Source organism: Salvia splendens, chromosome 2 (genome assembly GCF_004379255.2).
Source record: "Salvia splendens isolate huo1 chromosome 2, SspV2, whole genome shotgun sequence".
NCBI classification, from domain to species: domain Eukaryota; kingdom Viridiplantae; phylum Streptophyta; class Magnoliopsida; order Lamiales; family Lamiaceae; genus Salvia; species Salvia splendens.
In genome coordinates this window covers 332748-348354 of record NC_056033.1, presented here as the reverse complement: position 1 = coordinate 348354, position 15607 = coordinate 332748, and the positions used below count along the sequence as shown (strand labels likewise).

Below are 15607 nucleotides of genomic sequence, written 5' to 3'. Positions count from 1 at the left end.
GGCGTCAAAATCGGCGTCGCCATGCCGATTCCCGCGCTGACGCCGGTTCCCACGCCGATCCTCACGGGCGCCATTGTGGCTCCCGGATCGGCGCCAAACCGGCGTCGGATTTAAATATTTTTTTTTTTTTTTTTCGCAAAACACTATATATACGCGCGTTGAACCTCATTTTCATTCGCACCACTTGTTTTAACGAGTACTCTCTCTCTACCTTACTTTCTGTACAAGATCAATTTAAGAAATGAGTAATGCCGGTGGTAGTGGTGGGGATGCGGATGAGTACGAGCGTATGATGAACGAAGAGCTTGATGCCTATACGAGCCGTGAGGTTGATCGATGGATGCAGAGTTATATGCAGCCGGCGGCACCTCGCCCACGACCAGTTGTCCACCGTCGACAAGTGGTGCATCGTGATCATGACGCTGCACATCAGCGCCTGTTCACAGATTACTTCACAGGTCCAAGCCACGGCGTCATCACCGCCAACGTACGAGGTGGGGTACCGCACGATGAAGAAGCCCTCCTCCAAGCACATGCCGACATGCGTCAGACGGAGGCTCATATTCGACTGCAAAATGATTTAGTTGAAGAGTTGTGGGCGCTGAGGACTGCAAGGCGGTAGTTTTTATGCAAATTTATGTAATTTTTTAAATGTAATATTTTTAATTATTGTACTTTTTTTTATATTAATGTAATAAAAAAATTTTAATATTATTATTCGAATTTTCCGTATTTGTCTCGTAATTTAAATTCCGTATGTTGATACAAGTGTAAATTAAATTATATAATTGTTATTAGTGATGTGGATAGGTAGTGTGAAGGCTATTTGATGGCTATTTGATGTCCAGTTGATGTGGCAAGCTGATGTGGCAGGAGAATTGTAGTGCTGATGATGTGGCAGTGTGAAGGCTATTTGACGGCTATTTGACGTCCGTCAGCATTGGAGATGCTCTAATATAAATGCTCTGGAAAAATTATAACCTTATCTTCTTCTCCACAATACAATAGGCTTAACTTTCTCTCTCTCTAAACTGCTCAAACCCAGAGCTCGGATTTGTACCATTCGAACCTCCCATGGCGTACTCGTTCCCGGAGGAAGTTCTGGAGCATGTGTTCTCCTTCCTGAGCTCCGACAGGGACCGGAACGCCGTGTCCTTAGTTTGCAAGTCGTGGTACGATATTGAGCGGTGGTGCCGGCGCCGCATATTCGTTGGGAACTGCTACGCCGTGTCTCCAGAGATGGTGATCCGGCGGTTCCCGGAGCTGAGGGCGGTGGAGATGAAGGGGAAGCCGCATTTCGCTGATTTCAACCTCGTGCCGGAGGGCTGGGGCGCTTACGCCTACCCCTGGATCGCGGCCATGGCGGAGGCCTATCCCTTCCTGGAGGAGATCAAGCTCAAGCGCATGGTCGTCACGGACGACACCTTGGAGCTCATCTCCAAGTCTTGTAAGAATTTCAAACTTCTGGTGCTCACGTCTTGCGAGGGTTTCACCACGGATGGTCTCGCGTCGATTGCGGCTAATTGCAGGTTTTTTTTTTATTTATTTAAAAAACTTTCGCTATTATAACTGAGTGAGAGTATCTAGTTTACGGGTGGCAATGTCGTGATAGTTGAAAAAATGTTACTACTACTATTTTTTTCCTTTTTAGCTTTTGAATTCATGAATCGATTCAATTCTAGGATAGTTTTCTTATGTTCTTTTTCCAGGGAATGCCGGATCTCGTTTATATTTGATTTTACCCATTTGACTTAAGCTCCTGAGAAAGATCTGTTTTTTTTTTTTTACATTTTTGCTACAAGCCTTCTTCTCTTGCTCATATTATCATAGGCGAAGTTTGAGATTCTATGCTTGTTAGAGTTTAGTTTAAAAGGGGGTGCACTATCTTGAAAAATATTTGATCGCCTTGGTTTTATTGTAAGGCATGTTGTTCTTGTGGAGTACTGTGTTTGGTAAAGTGTTGCTTTTTATTAGTAGTATTTTTTTCTACTTCCAATTATTGTTTAGACTCCTTTGGGTTTATTTGTCAGTTTCAACAGCTATTTCTTCTCTCAGCTTGCACTATTTTGCTTTTAATTTAAGTTAGTTCCTTCAGGATGAAGTTTGATTCTGTTAGATTTTAAATGGTAGAAAACACTTGCGTCATTACTGAATCTTGCTGTACTTTAAATGGGACTACCTTGTATTGTTTCCTATCACCATGAAATGGTGGTTTGCTTTTAAAACAATTATTGATTGTGATTGTTCACTGCAGGCATTTGAGGGAACTAGATTTGAGGGAGAGTGAAGTGGAGGAGCTGAGTGGGCATTGGCTTAGCCATTTTCCTGATAGCTGCACTTCTTTGGTGTCGCTTAACATTTCTTGTCTGGGTTCTGAGGTAAGTTTCTCCATCTTGGAGCGGCTGGTTGCACGTTCCCCTAACCTGAGGACTCTCCGCCTGAACCGTGCTGTGCCCCTTGAGAGGCTTGCTAACCTGATTCGGCGTGCTCCCCAATTGGTTGAATTAGGTACCGGTGCCTATTCAGCTGAAATTCGATCTGATACATTTTCAAATCTGGCTGATGCATTTTCAGCCTGTAAGCAACTTAAGGCTTTGTCTGGTTTTTGGGATGTGGTTCCTTCTTATCTTCCAGCCATGTATTCTGTCTGTTCTGGAATCACTTCGCTGAATTTAAGTTATGCTGCCATTCCGAGTACCGATCTTGTTAAGCTTATTAGCCAATGCCAGAATTTGCAGCGTCTGTGGGTATGATTCTTGCTTCTTTTCTTGTCTTGTGTTCATTCTCACTGCAATATAGTCGTATGGTATCTATGAGCTGATCAAGTTTCATTTGTGTATAGGTGATGGACTACATCGAAGACAGTGGATTGGATGTTCTTGCTGCATCTTGCAAGGATCTGCAAGAACTTAGGGTGTTCCCTTCTGATCCTTTTGGAGCAGAACCAAATGTGTCTTTGACGGAACAAGGGCTTGTGTCTGTCTCTGAAGGCTGCCCCAAGCTTGAATCTGTTCTTTACTTTTGCCGCCAGATGTCAAATGCTGCACTGATTGCTATTGCAAAGAATCGGCCTAATTTTATCCGGTTCCGCCTCTGTATCATTGATCCTCAAGCACCTGACTACTTAACCCTCGAACCACTTGATGCTGGTTTTGGAGCCATTGTGGAGAAGTGTAAAGAATTGCGCCGGCTTTCCATGACCGGCCTCCTCACTGACCGCGTGTTCAAATACATTGGATCACACGCCAAGAAGCTGGAGATGCTTTCAATAGCCTTCGCAGGGGATAGTGACTTGGGCCTCCATCACGTGTTGTCTGGCTGCGACAGCCTCCGGAAACTAGAGATCAGGGACTGCCCATTTGGGGACAAGGCTCTCTTGGCCAATGCTGCAAAGCTAGAGACAATGCGATCCCTTTGGATGTCTTCTTGTTCTGTGAGTTTTGGAGCTTGTAAGCTGCTGGCACAGAAGATGCCTAGGCTCAACGTTGAAGTCATAGACGAGAGAGGCCCACCTGATTCAAGGCCTGAAAGCTGCTCTGTTGAGAGAGTGTATGTGTATCGCACTGTCGCTAGCAGGCAGAGGCTCGACATGCCTGACTTTGTCTGGACTCTTGATGAGGATTCATCCTTGAGGTATTCCTAATCTAACAAAAACGCAGCAATTTGTGTGATTGCAGTGCCGGTGGAGGAAGTAAGGTACATTGCCACTGAGACGACCTAGCTTGAAAAAAAGCCATCATTTTTCACTTTGGCTGAGCTACTATCTTGTACTACTAAGCCATCAGTTACAAATAAAGATGCAATCTTCTATGTTAGTTTATTCGATTAGTATTTTATCAACTCAATGTTTGTATCTTACTAATTCATGTCTGGTTACAGAATTGGACATGAAAAAAAAAAAAATATGGTTTGATATGCGTGACCTTTGGGTGCATGAAAGATGAGGGGCAGCAAATAATTGAGTTGAATAATAATTTCTTTCCTGCTGTGATTTGTCGTTTCTTTGGAATTTTATTTTTGGAGATGAGAGTAAAAGCAGTGGAATCTTATGTGGGCATGGCAGGGCAGATAATAACAACACAGAAACGCAGACGAGCGAGAAAAAAATAAAGAAGAGGGAAAGTGTAATGGGAAGGCTGACATAAAACAAGTGGGTACTATACTATACTTTACTACTATATCTGAATCTGATGATGATAATCTCTATTCTTCTGGACCAATAATTCATTCCCTTGTTATTTTTATGGTGATTTTTACTCGACATTTGTGAGATACTCTACACAGTAATCGATCTCATTTGCTACATAGATAAATTATCTTCACAATCGATTACAAAGTTGACCCCAACTAAATGAGAAATTACTTATGTGAATTAATAGAATTGATAAGTCTCGGTCAAGTCAGTAAAGCTCGTGCTAAGGTTCTCGATCATTAAATCTAATTTTAATTTCTTGCCTTGAAGAAATATGACTATACTATTGAAATTGAATAATAGTATCAAAGTTTTTTATTCTGGGTAAAAGTGCCACTATTTGACTTGTCCTTACAAAAGTTGTGGCAAGTTCATTGATAAGCCCACAAATTTGTAGAATATGGTCTTTCAGGCAATTAAAACAATGCATAACCTCATACTAGTACTTTACCTCTGCTTTGAATGCTACTACACAAAAAAAGATCATCACCAAATAGATAGTCATAGTACTACTAATAATACTTAAGGAAGTGTCACATATAAAATAAAAAGCAGTAATAATTTCTGCTGATTCTGACAAAACGTGATTCATTTTATCTGCAATTACGTGATATAAATCAGTCAAACAGTTTTAGACTTTGATGACTGTAGTATTCGTAAACTAACAACTAATTCGGCAACATTACAGAACGTAACTAAAATTTATCAACATTACAAATTCTTTGATTTTAAATTCACTCCACACAAATACAACTGGTTAACTGGACTCTCTTTCATTTTAAATTCACTCGCACATTGACAATATTTGGAGGAATGGCATATCACACCATGGGACAATATTTCAGCATTAAAACAAAAAAAATTATAGAGAGAGAGAGAGATGGAGAGGTTTTTTGGGGCAAAATTTACATATTCAACAAAAATGTGTGTTAACTAGTTGAACCTTGGATTGCTTGCAACATGTGCTCAATTCTATGTTTCATGACAGGTTGACCAGACCTCGTTTTCTTATACATTTTCTCCTTCAGTGCTCTCCTTCGAGCTTTGCTGCTTCTCTCTCTTCCTTCTTAGCCTGCATCATGGCTTCCCTCCCAATCCTATCTTTCTCCTGCTCGCCATGCTTCTTCTCGTACAACTCCTGAAGGTTTCGCGCATTCTTCTTGTACTTCATCTTCTTCTGGCTAGCGTGACCACCGCCATTTTCACCCTGCCATAAGCCGAAAACAAACTAATGCATTTGGATACGAGCAGCAAGCTAAACCACATACATAAGTATCAAGAATGGCGAGAAAGAAATGGAAAATGAATTAATTGGGTATAAGTTCAAACCTCTGATAGTACTTGAGCAGTGGAAGGAGTGCTCTGGTGCTCTTGCTGATTTATAGACTTCTTATATTTCTTAACATACTTTGCGTTCTTATAGAACTCTCTTTGCTTTGCAGAAGAAGCAGGCGTAGGATTTAGAAACTCTTGCATAAGTGTTAGACACAATTCTAAACATGATTGCAGCATTTCGCAACACCTAAAACCTTATCACCACTACAAGTGATAAATTGGTGAACAAAAGTGCAACTTTAAAATTGAATTCCAAGATCAGCAAAAATCGAGTCTCAACCTCCATGCCAAGCCTGTTGCGAAAATCATCTAACGCGACGAATAATTCACACCGAGCTTTGGGAGGGTAAAACCCTTATCCCCAACTTAATATTCACTTGGGCATACTGAACTACAGCTATTCCAATCAACTTTATGCAGACCGATTTAGCTTTGGTGAGCAATTAACAATGTGTTGACCCAGCCAGCTAGCTCCCAATAACATCTCAATAAATTTCAGGCGAATCAAAGTTTCGAATTGAGGAAATATAGTACAACAACATAATCCAAACATGGACAAAAATCATTAAAAAAACGTGGATATTCACAACTTCCTTGAATGGTTCAGCAAAAGTTTCCATTTTTCGTACGAATATAGCTACCCAAACACACATTCATATTGCAATCCACTAGATTGAAGAGAAAAAGATACTACAAATAACATCACACAAAACTAGCAAACGGTTTCTGATTTCAAGTTCAGTATACTAGTAAAAAAAATGGAGAAATCGAGAGACATACTGATAACCGAAGGGTTGTAGGTGTCATTCCTAGCTTTAGCATTGGCAAATGATGCGAGCGACAGGCCACCTCGCCCTCCGAGTCTCTGCATATTCTTCTTCATTTTTTTCTTGTTGGTGACGCCGCCAATTTTCGCCTCATTGTCATCATCACAGCGGTGGGGAACCCCTCCACCTTTCTTCATCGTGAAAATTTCGATCACTGCAACGGAAGAAGCGAACCCTAATTGCAAATTCGTAAAGGGAATAGATAAATCCTGCACAAGCAGCTGAATTTTTTCAGCCCGAAACCCAGGCCTTTTAACACAAAGCTCAGCCAGCCCATTTTAGGCTGAATTGTGGCAAGCCTTGAATACGCCTAGGCCAACTCCTAAGGGTACTTTATAAAGGGCCGAGCCAATTTTACAGGCTCTAAATTTCGTTATGGGCCAACTATCACGAAAGTAGTAAATGTGTATGCACTTAGATGGCGTTTGGTTCACCAGTAAGATAAACTCTCTCCGTCCCATCTAGGCATGCACACGGTTCATAAACCACCGGTTCAGGTTCGGAACCGGCGGTTCACGGTTCACCATTTTCCTGAACCGGCCCGCCAAGGGTTCCGGTTCAAAAAAACAGCTGGTTCGGACGGCGGTTCAGAACCGCCAGTTTCCGGCCAAAAACCGCCGGTTCGGCGGTTCGTAAATTATTTTTTTTTTGCATTTCCTTATTTATTTATCTATGAAATGTGCGTAAATAAAATTCAAAAAATCACGATGAAAATTGTAATTTTATTGAGATTACAAGTTACAACAATTACAAATCACAAAAAACTTGAAGTCTTAAAGTCTTAAACAAAAAATTTAAATATAACGAGACTACTAGTCTACAACGAAGCTAATTACAAATTACAAAAAAGACTTGAAGTTTTGAACAATAAATTTATAAGTATATATACTCTTAGTCGGCGAAGGAGATGTTTCTACATAACTAAATTGAGGACACCTTTAGCAATTCAACCTTAAATATTGAGTTTAGTCTAACAATCAACAAGTATAGTAGAATTGTCAAAAGTTTCCCGGATTTAGCCTTATAGTAGAAATTCCTTTGCCCCGATCACCACGTCCCAATCCACCACGAGAAGAAGACATAATGCAAAATGAAAGTAGTATGGAATATGTAGTATTGAATAAATGGTAAATTACGAACACAACAACAAATATAATAGTAAACAACTTGAGCAATTAGAGAGAATGCAGATAGAGAATAGAGAAATTGAGATTGATAAGGAAATCCTTGTTAACACAAGAATGGGGTGAGTAAAAATGATGGGGGAAGTGGGGTATATATAGGAGTAAAGTTGGAAGAAATAAAAAAAAAAGTTCAAATTTCAAATTTCGGCCGGTTTACCGCCTGAACCGGCAGTTCAGTCCACGGTTTCTGACGGAAACAGACGGTTTCTAACTGGTTTTCAGGCCTGTACACTGCCACCTATACGCTGCCACCTGAAAAAGGTCATGAACCGTCGGAAACCGTCGGTTCAACCAGCGGTTTCTGACAAAAACCGGTGGTTTTTACCGAAAATCGCCGGTTTTTCTGCACACCTAGCCTGAAAATCGCCGGTTTCTGACGCTGAACCGCCGTTTACAGTTCAAGATTTTTTTGAACCTGAACCGGCCCGCTTGAACCGCTGAACCGCCATCCGATTCCGTTTCCGGTTTGTGACCGGCGGTCCGGTTCGGTTTGTGCATGTTTAGACTCCCATCTCAAGTGATTGACTGCTTTTCGGCACGTGTTTGAGGAAAATGATACTCCCTCCGTCCCACAAGAATATGCACTTTCTAATTTTAGAAACTCTCTTCTTTCTATTGAGGTGAGACTTATTCTCTACTAACAATACTTTAATTACTTTTCTTCTCTATCTCTCTTACTTTATCAATTTTGCATTAAAAGTCGTGCCGAACCCAAAGTGCATATTCTTTGGGGACGGAGGAAGTAATAAATAATTAAAGTGGGGAGAAAGTAAAGTAAGTAAGAGAATAATGTAGATACGTCCCTCTTCTATATTACTCTATCTCTTACTTTACTTTTCTCTTCATTTAACTTTGTATTATCATCTTCACAAAACAACGGTCAAAAAGAAATCAATCACTTGAGTGGAGACGGAGGAAATAGTGAACTAGTTGAGATAACCTTATGTATGATAAAATTAGTATTGGATTTTATATTGTACTTTAGTTGACTAGAATATAAAAACTGAAAATATTTAATATTAGTTCATCTTAAATTAAATTTATTTATTTGAATAAATTGTAAAATAATTAAAATTAATTAATTTAAACTCAAAACCTTGCTTTACCTCGAGAACTCAAAATCAATCGAAATCAAATTCTGCTTATATGATAAATTGTTAAAATTTTGGAACATTTAAATTTAACTAATTTCGTATTTAAGCTTCGTTAATATGATATAGTAAATTAATTTTTAAGTAACCGAGTAATTAATTTATCGTCATATTTCGTGCATAAGTTCGGCATAGGTGCCCATATGTAATTAAGTAAATCTGTTAAGATTTTCGGCCTAATATTATATTTTTAGGGAGAGGCTAAATTATTACTAACTGTCGAAATCTCCGTTGAATTTGAGAGACGACACGAGGTCCATGATGCATGCACCTGTATGTATACATGTATAAATTGCAATTAATGTACACACACAAAGTATGAAAGCAATAAATTACTACTACTATTTCTTTTTCCAATCCCCAATTCCATTTGTCTTTAATTAAATGAAATGAAATAAATTCAGTGAGGTCTACATATAAAGAAATAAAATAAAAATTTTGATTCGAACCCGAAAAATCGGCCGGTTTGTAAACTTTAAATATTCTTATATAGGAGTATAAAATATCGATATTCTATTAATAATTCATGTTTAATTTTATATTACTAATATAAAAATAATCTTAAATCTCTTTCTGTATGCTACAAACGCGGAGATATATAGAATACAGTACATAACATATCTATACACATTGTTGGGAGAAAAGCAGGAGCTAGATAGAGGATAACAAACAAATGTGTGTTCTAACATTTTTTACAGCATAAAAAACAAGGAAAAGCTAAGCTAACATATGGCTAACTAACTAACTGCTGTTAGTATCTGCTAATCCAATGAATATGCATACCCCCATTCCACCAAACACTCGAACCTCGATTTCACAATCTCACGATTCAAACATCGTTGCGCTGCTGAAACTAGCGATCCTTCTTTGCAAAACGGCCCTTTATTCTCACCCTACTTTGTGCTCGAACTTTTCTGGATTCGTATCTCACATGCTTGTCGTACCTGTAACACAACGACAATTTCCAACATAGATGTAAGAAACTCAAGTTATAACAGATTCAAGTTAGAGATTAAGTAAAACAATTTAACGTTTGAAAGGAGAATCAAATTCTACTACCTTCTAGTTTTCTTCTTCTCCTTGTAGCGTGATAGTGCAGAGTCTCGCTCTTGGCTGTTAAGCTCACGTGTTGCTGCAGTAGGAGGCAGTTGAGAATCGACAGGAACACACGGTTGAATCTCTTGAAGACCATTTCCAAAACCAGCACTGTCAGCTGCGTCTGAATCCTTGTCCGGCACCAAATGGCTCATCTCACTGAAATCACCAAAATATGCACAAGGAAAGCCTTCATCTTGAACCCCTCCAACAAAACACCAATCACCATTACTAGCCTGGCAAAATAGTATTGAAACAACACTTAATTGTAAAATCAAACGAATAATGTAATCCAGCAACAAATGAAATGGATGGAACATATCATCATTGTCAAGATATTTTACATAATATACTAAGACATTACCGGCTCCTCCACCTTAGTTTCCTTTGGACATTTTGCAGTTACTTGTGGTTGATTGTTTTCCACAAAGGCTTCAAGGGAACCACTGTAGTTTGGATCCTTCTTTGCCATCTCGTGAAGTTGGGAAAATATTTCTTCCATGTGCTTACCACACGATGCATTTCGATTCTGATAGAATCACAACATCAAAAATCAATCCACCACAAGTCACTGGTAATCAAGTGTAAAACCCTTAAACCCCTAATCGAGTAAACAATGAAGCAGATTTGAGCATATATATATAGACATCGAAATCAAAATTTTCCCCCGACAAAAAGCACAAACCTTAGGGAAAGGGGGCAAGCCGGTAGACTGAAGAGCAGGGGCAGAATCATCATCATAATTATTGGCGACGATCAAATCATCGAGGGTGACGACAGTCGGCGTCTCCCACACCAACATATCGAGAAATTCGTTTCCGGCGGCGAGATCCAATTTATTCTTCCCGAAATCCTGCAACCCTAGAAACCTAAGCAGGTCGGTGACGGAAGGACAGCCGGAGAAGCCTTCGAGCGGGCGGCGGTCGTGGATGGAGGCGAAGCTATTGTGGATCTCCCAGTCGCAATTCTGGCAGAGGACGGCGGATTCGGTGGAGCAGAAGATGGAAGAGGGGGAGGAACTGCAGGAATCGCAGAGGAGGGAGCGGTTGTGCTTCTGAAAGAGCGGATTCGTGGAGTGCACCTCGAGATCGCAGCTGAAGCAGAGCTTGGCGGAATCCGCGCGGCAGTAGAGGAGCGCCTTCGACTCGTTGCAGAAATCGCACAGACGCTCTGTTTCATCTGTACAACTGTGAATATCTTCACTCATGGCGTTGGAACTCAAGCTTCGATTTTAAACGAAAGATGTGTAGAAATGATTGTTGGGTTGGGAAGAAATGGAAAAACAGAAAGCAAACCTTATCGCAATTCACGTGTCATAATATCTACTTATAAATTTTCAGACAGAACAAACATCAATCTTTTACTACTCCATGTTTAATAAGGTGCTCTGTTACTGCTACTCCTACTCCTACTCCTACTCCTACTATTACTACTCCATTTGTTTTTAACTCAATAGGTGGGTTGCTTCTATACTTGGAAAACTTATTTTGACTTTCTAATTCTCCCAATTTGTAACCATATAACTTGGGAATAAAATAAGTATGTAGATACCATATCAATCATTGTGAATATATCCATCCGTCTTTAAATAAATGGTCTACTTCATATTACTCCATCAGTCTCAAAAGAATATGCATACGCATAAATTTTAATGTAAAATTAGTCAAATAATAGAGATATAGAGAAAAAAAGTAATTAAAGTATTATTAGTCGAGAATGAATCACACGAAAAAAGACTTTTTAAAATTTTAAAAATGCATATTCTTATAAATCCATGCATCCTACACGTCCCGTAGATAACTTCATTGTTGTGGAGTGTTGATTACAAAACATAAGGAAGGTAATTTTCTAGCTATTTTTTTTCAAAATTCTAAATGCCGATCGTAAATACCATTAGAGCGTCCACTATAAGGTGGACGCGGCTATAGCCGCGAAGGGGGGCGGTGGGGGGCGGTAGTCGCGGCTATTATAGTGGAGGGGTGTCCGCCGCGAGGGTGGACGCGGCTGGTGGGGGGAGGGCGGCGGACGAGGCTTCGCCGCGAGTGGGGCGAGGACGCGGCGTTGAGTGTATAGGCGCGGCTATAGCCGCGGCTATTATAGTGGCGGAAATCCGCTGCGGCTATAGCCGCATTGTTTGAATTTTTTTTTCGTTTTTTCATATCTATAAATACCACTCTCCCTCCTCCCTCACTCCCATTTTCACAAAATCCATACACCCACTTTCTACAAAAACACTCTCTATAAAATGCACCGAGGAGACGACGAATCACCCGACACTGAGGAATCGGGATATGACAGCAATCCATCTCAGCCGTCGGCCCATCATTCGCCGGCATCGGGTTTTGGCGGATATGCTTCTCAGCCGTCGGGATTTGGCGGATATGCTTCTCAGCCGTCGGGATTTGGCGGATATGCGGTTCCGTCACAGTCTTGGAGTTGGAATCAATCTCCACCACCGTGGGCATCGAGTCCACCCCTTCCTCCATCTCAGTCGTGGAGATCCTCACCAACGCCGCCCGCTTTACATCGGAATCTGAGTCGTTCCGCTTTTGGAGATTACCGACCCAACCTAGACGCGCTTCACCTGGCGCGGCCGGGTTCCCCTTTTCAAGCCAGCCAATCTCCGATCACCGAAGCAGATCAAGACGCATTTGATACTATGTTGGGTCTGCTCAGTACCGGCATCCCAGATACGCCGGCAGTGCGGGTGGAAACACCCGTTCCGACCCGAGGAGGTAGCGGCAGTCGGGGCTCTGGTGGCGGTAGGGGCAGAGGCCATAGGGGCGGAGGCGGCAGTCGTGGCACCGGCAAAGTCGGTGGACACTCGGGCAGCTGCCCCGGCATTGCGAGTAGCGAGGGCAGTGGCGCCGGCGATAGCGGTGATCAGCCCGAGGGGTCCAGCCGCGGCAAGCCATACAGCAAAGACGAGAGCATTGTCGTGGCGAAGGCGTGGGATTCTATCACTTCGGACCCCGTGGTGGGTACCGATCAGGAGTCGGGGAGCTTTTGGAGGCGCATCATGATGGCATACGAGGAATTCAAGCCCGACGGTGCCGAGAAGCGCGACCCAGAACAGATCCGAAAAAAGTTTGGTAGGATACTGCGGGCTACCAAGCTGTTCGCGTCCATATACGAGAACAACCTTCGCCACGCCAAGAGTGGCCGAAGCGCAGCAGATGTTAAGACCCTGTCGGAGGGCCAATACCACAAGACGGGCCAACCGAAGTTCACCTTGTGGGAGGAGTATCTTGTCCTCGCGGATAGTCCGAAATTCAGGTCGATCGTGGCGAACGAGGTGGAAACAGCTCCTGGCCCGAAGCGCACAAGGCACAACCTTGGCGGGGAATACAGCAGTGGGAGCGGCTCGTACGAGTTCGAGCAGTCCGACGAGCAAGTCCAAGAGCCAGCCGCGACTCACATTAGGCGCCGACGGCCCATGGGACAACAGGCCGCTATCCGCAAAGCCAGAGGGGGTAGAAGTGCCTCCCGCCAAACGGCGGCCGCGTCTGGATCGCGCATTTCCCAGTCTGCCCCAATCCCACAGCCCACGGTGCAACCCCACGAGGTATTGGCCAATAGCATAGACGTAACGTTGATGCAACAACTGCAAGACGTATGCAGGTCATACGCAGGGGTAGACGGTGCCGGAGTTTTGTAGTTGTATTTTATTTTAATTATTCGTTGTATAATTTTACCGGTTTGCAATACAGTGAATATTCGGGCCTAATTACCTCGTATTCTAGTTATTTACACTGCGATTATTTAAATTACACTTGATTGAAATAAAAAAATATTTAAAAATGAAAATTGATTATAAAATTTGGGGGCTATTGGAGTTGTCCACTATAGTGGCGGAAATAGAATTTTGAGGCTATGGACAATAAAATTGGGGCTATGGACAAAAACTAGGGCGGGACTATTGGGCGTGTCCAGTGGACACTCTTACTATAGAACATAGTACTAGTAAAATGTAGATGATGTTACATCAAATAATCATTTTCGAGAATCGAATGCGATATTGTTACGTAATAAGCGATGCCAATTGCCACAATCGCAGTCCAAAAGTTGGCTGCAAGTCAATTGCTACTTTGCTAGAGAGATGTAACATCAAACAATGACCTTTTTTCTTTTCTTGTTCTCCAAGTTTGAATTATGAATAAAGCATTTAATTATTAGTAACATCGTGGTTAATTTACAATACATTGAGATTGAATTTTAGGGCATCATTAACCCAGCCCGGTTTCAGGCCTCAAGTCCTTTCAACGTCATCATTCCCTCAAATTTGAGTCTCAGGCCCCAACTGTTCTAACCCTGCAGGCCACAACCCGGGCCGCAACTAATAATTGATATTATTCACAACTTCAACCTATTTGACTCGTAAATGCAATACGTTGAACAATTCAAACCAGAAAAATAAATTGTTCATTCGAAAAAAGAAATTACAAATCCTAGAAAAAAAATAAAAATGCAAAAAAACATACAAAATTCTAAAAATGCAAAAAAACTAAAAATTACTATAACATAAAAAATGCCAAAAAATACAAAAAAAATTAAAAATTAGAAAATTGGATCCGCCGCCCCTCTTCTTCATCTTCCTCCCTCTTCTTCCTCTCCCCCTCCCTCTTCTTCCTCTTCCAATTTTTGGCAAAAATTGCAGCTCCGTCCCGTCCCGAACCATCTAACACGAGCCCAGGTCGGACCCCATGACCGTCCCTAGGCCGCAAATGCGGCCCCGGGACCGGCCCAGGCCGCAACCCCCCCCCCCCTCTCCAACGCGCAGGACGGGCCGGGACTCGCAATTTGCGGCCCGGCCCATGGCGTTAACGATGCTCTTAATATAGTTGTACATGAGGATACGAATGAAAACTCATCGTTTTCAATACACTTTCCGGTCCTTGTTAGTATCATCGGTATAGCATATGAGGACAAGAAATACTCCCACCGTCCGCAAAAAGAGTCTCATTTTGCCATTTCAGTCTGTCCGCGAATAGGAGCCCCGATTTACTTTTAACATAAATGGTAATAGGGTTCCACATTCCACTAACCCATTCCACTCACATTTCATTTAAAGCTACCCTCTGTCCCATTAGAAATGAAACATTTTCCTTTTTTGTTTGTTCTATTAAAAATTAAACGTTTCTAAAAATAGAAACAACACTCTCTCTTACTTTACTCTCTGTTCATTAACTCAGAGCATCTCCAAGGGGAGAAGATATATAGAAAATGTATATTATGTATTTACCTTCTTAAAAAGTGAAATATATTCATTTAAAAAGTAACACATTCTAAAGGAAAAAAGTATATAGAAAGATAAATTATTTTTAAAAAATAAAATAATAGTACAAAATGCATTAAAAAACATAAAGTGTAATACCTTCTCAAATACATTTCTCCTTGAAGAAGGATTTTTCATGAAAAGAAGACAAATATGATTGTTATAAGATTTTACCTCTCCATTGATGGGGAGATAAAGATACCTCTTCAAAATGGGGAAAATGTATAATACCTACTCAAATACCTATCCCCTTGAAGAATGATTTTTCATGAATAAAAAGTAAATATGGTAGTTATATTAGTTTACCTATCCCCTTGGAGATGCTCTCACAAAACAACACTATATAAAATCTAGTGCCGAAAACCAAATGTTACATATTTAATGGGACGGAGGGGGTATTATATACAAGTGAGACCCTTATTCCACTTACTTTTTTCCACCCACTTTTCTTAACATTTCTTAAAACTCGTGCTGCCAAGAAATATGACTCCTAATGGCAGACGGAGAGGGAGTATGTGCGCATATAGTCTAAATAGATTTTTTTTTCT

At 41.2% G+C, this 15607-nt stretch overlaps 3 protein-coding genes across 3 annotated transcripts; 1 reads left to right on the top strand and 2 right to left on the bottom strand.

Annotated features, from left to right (window-relative positions):
* The first annotated feature begins 981 nt into the window (after positions 1-981).
* LOC121781266 (protein TRANSPORT INHIBITOR RESPONSE 1-like) lies at positions 982-3993 on the top strand. The gene is made up of 3 exons (XM_042179010.1): positions 982-1529; positions 2255-2747; positions 2843-3993. Exons 1-3 carry the CDS (start codon positions 1075-1077, stop codon positions 3641-3643), a joined length of 1749 nt encoding a protein of 582 aa, XP_042034944.1. The 5' UTR covers positions 982-1074; the 3' UTR covers positions 3644-3993.
* A 900-nt stretch (positions 3994-4893) lies between these two features.
* LOC121758938 lies at positions 4894-6640 on the bottom strand. The gene is made up of 3 exons (XM_042154378.1): positions 6308-6640; positions 5522-5631; positions 4894-5399 (listed from the first exon to the last, which is right to left on the bottom strand). Exons 1-3 carry the CDS (start codon positions 6489-6491, stop codon positions 5217-5219), a joined length of 477 nt encoding a protein of 158 aa, XP_042010312.1. The 5' UTR covers positions 6492-6640; the 3' UTR covers positions 4894-5216.
* A 2627-nt stretch (positions 6641-9267) lies between these two features.
* Positions 9268-11244, bottom strand: LOC121758929 (zinc finger protein CONSTANS-LIKE 13-like). The gene is made up of 4 exons (XM_042154369.1): positions 10470-11244; positions 10149-10313; positions 9749-10020; positions 9268-9633 (listed from the first exon to the last, which is right to left on the bottom strand). Exons 1-4 carry the CDS (start codon positions 10989-10991, stop codon positions 9543-9545), a joined length of 1050 nt encoding a protein of 349 aa, XP_042010303.1. The 5' UTR covers positions 10992-11244; the 3' UTR covers positions 9268-9542.
* Between the last annotated feature and the right edge of the window lie 4363 nt (positions 11245-15607).

Excerpts from the sequence above, each read along its gene's own strand:
- LOC121758938 (XM_042154378.1), bottom strand. The coding sequence starts at position 6,491 with ATGAAGAAAGGTGGAGGGGTTCCCCACCGCTGTGATGATGACAATGAG. Across the intron at positions 5,632-6,307 it reads CTACAACCCTTCGGTTATCA|CAAAGCAAAGAGAGTTCTAT; the intron begins GTATGTCTCTCG and ends CTGCTTCTTCTG. Across the intron at positions 5,400-5,521 it reads CTGCTCAAGTACTATCAGAG|GGTGAAAATGGCGGTGGTCA; the intron begins GTTTGAACTTAT and ends GGCTTATGGCAG.
- LOC121758929 (XM_042154369.1), bottom strand. The coding sequence starts at position 10,991 with ATGAGTGAAGATATTCACAGTTGTACAGATGAAACAGAGCGTCTGTGC. Across the intron at positions 10,314-10,469 it reads GCTTGCCCCCTTTCCCTAAG|AATCGAAATGCATCGTGTGG; the intron begins GTTTGTGCTTTT and ends TGATTCTATCAG. Across the intron at positions 9,634-9,748 it reads GAGAAGAAGAAAACTAGAAG|GTACGACAAGCATGTGAGAT; the intron begins GTAGTAGAATTT and ends GTTGTGTTACAG.
- LOC121781266 (XM_042179010.1), top strand. The coding sequence starts at position 1,075 with ATGGCGTACTCGTTCCCGGAGGAAGTTCTGGAGCATGTGTTCTCCTTC. Across the intron at positions 1,530-2,254 it reads TCGATTGCGGCTAATTGCAG|GCATTTGAGGGAACTAGATT; the intron begins GTTTTTTTTTTA and ends TGTTCACTGCAG. Across the intron at positions 2,748-2,842 it reads AGAATTTGCAGCGTCTGTGG|GTGATGGACTACATCGAAGA; the intron begins GTATGATTCTTG and ends ATTTGTGTATAG.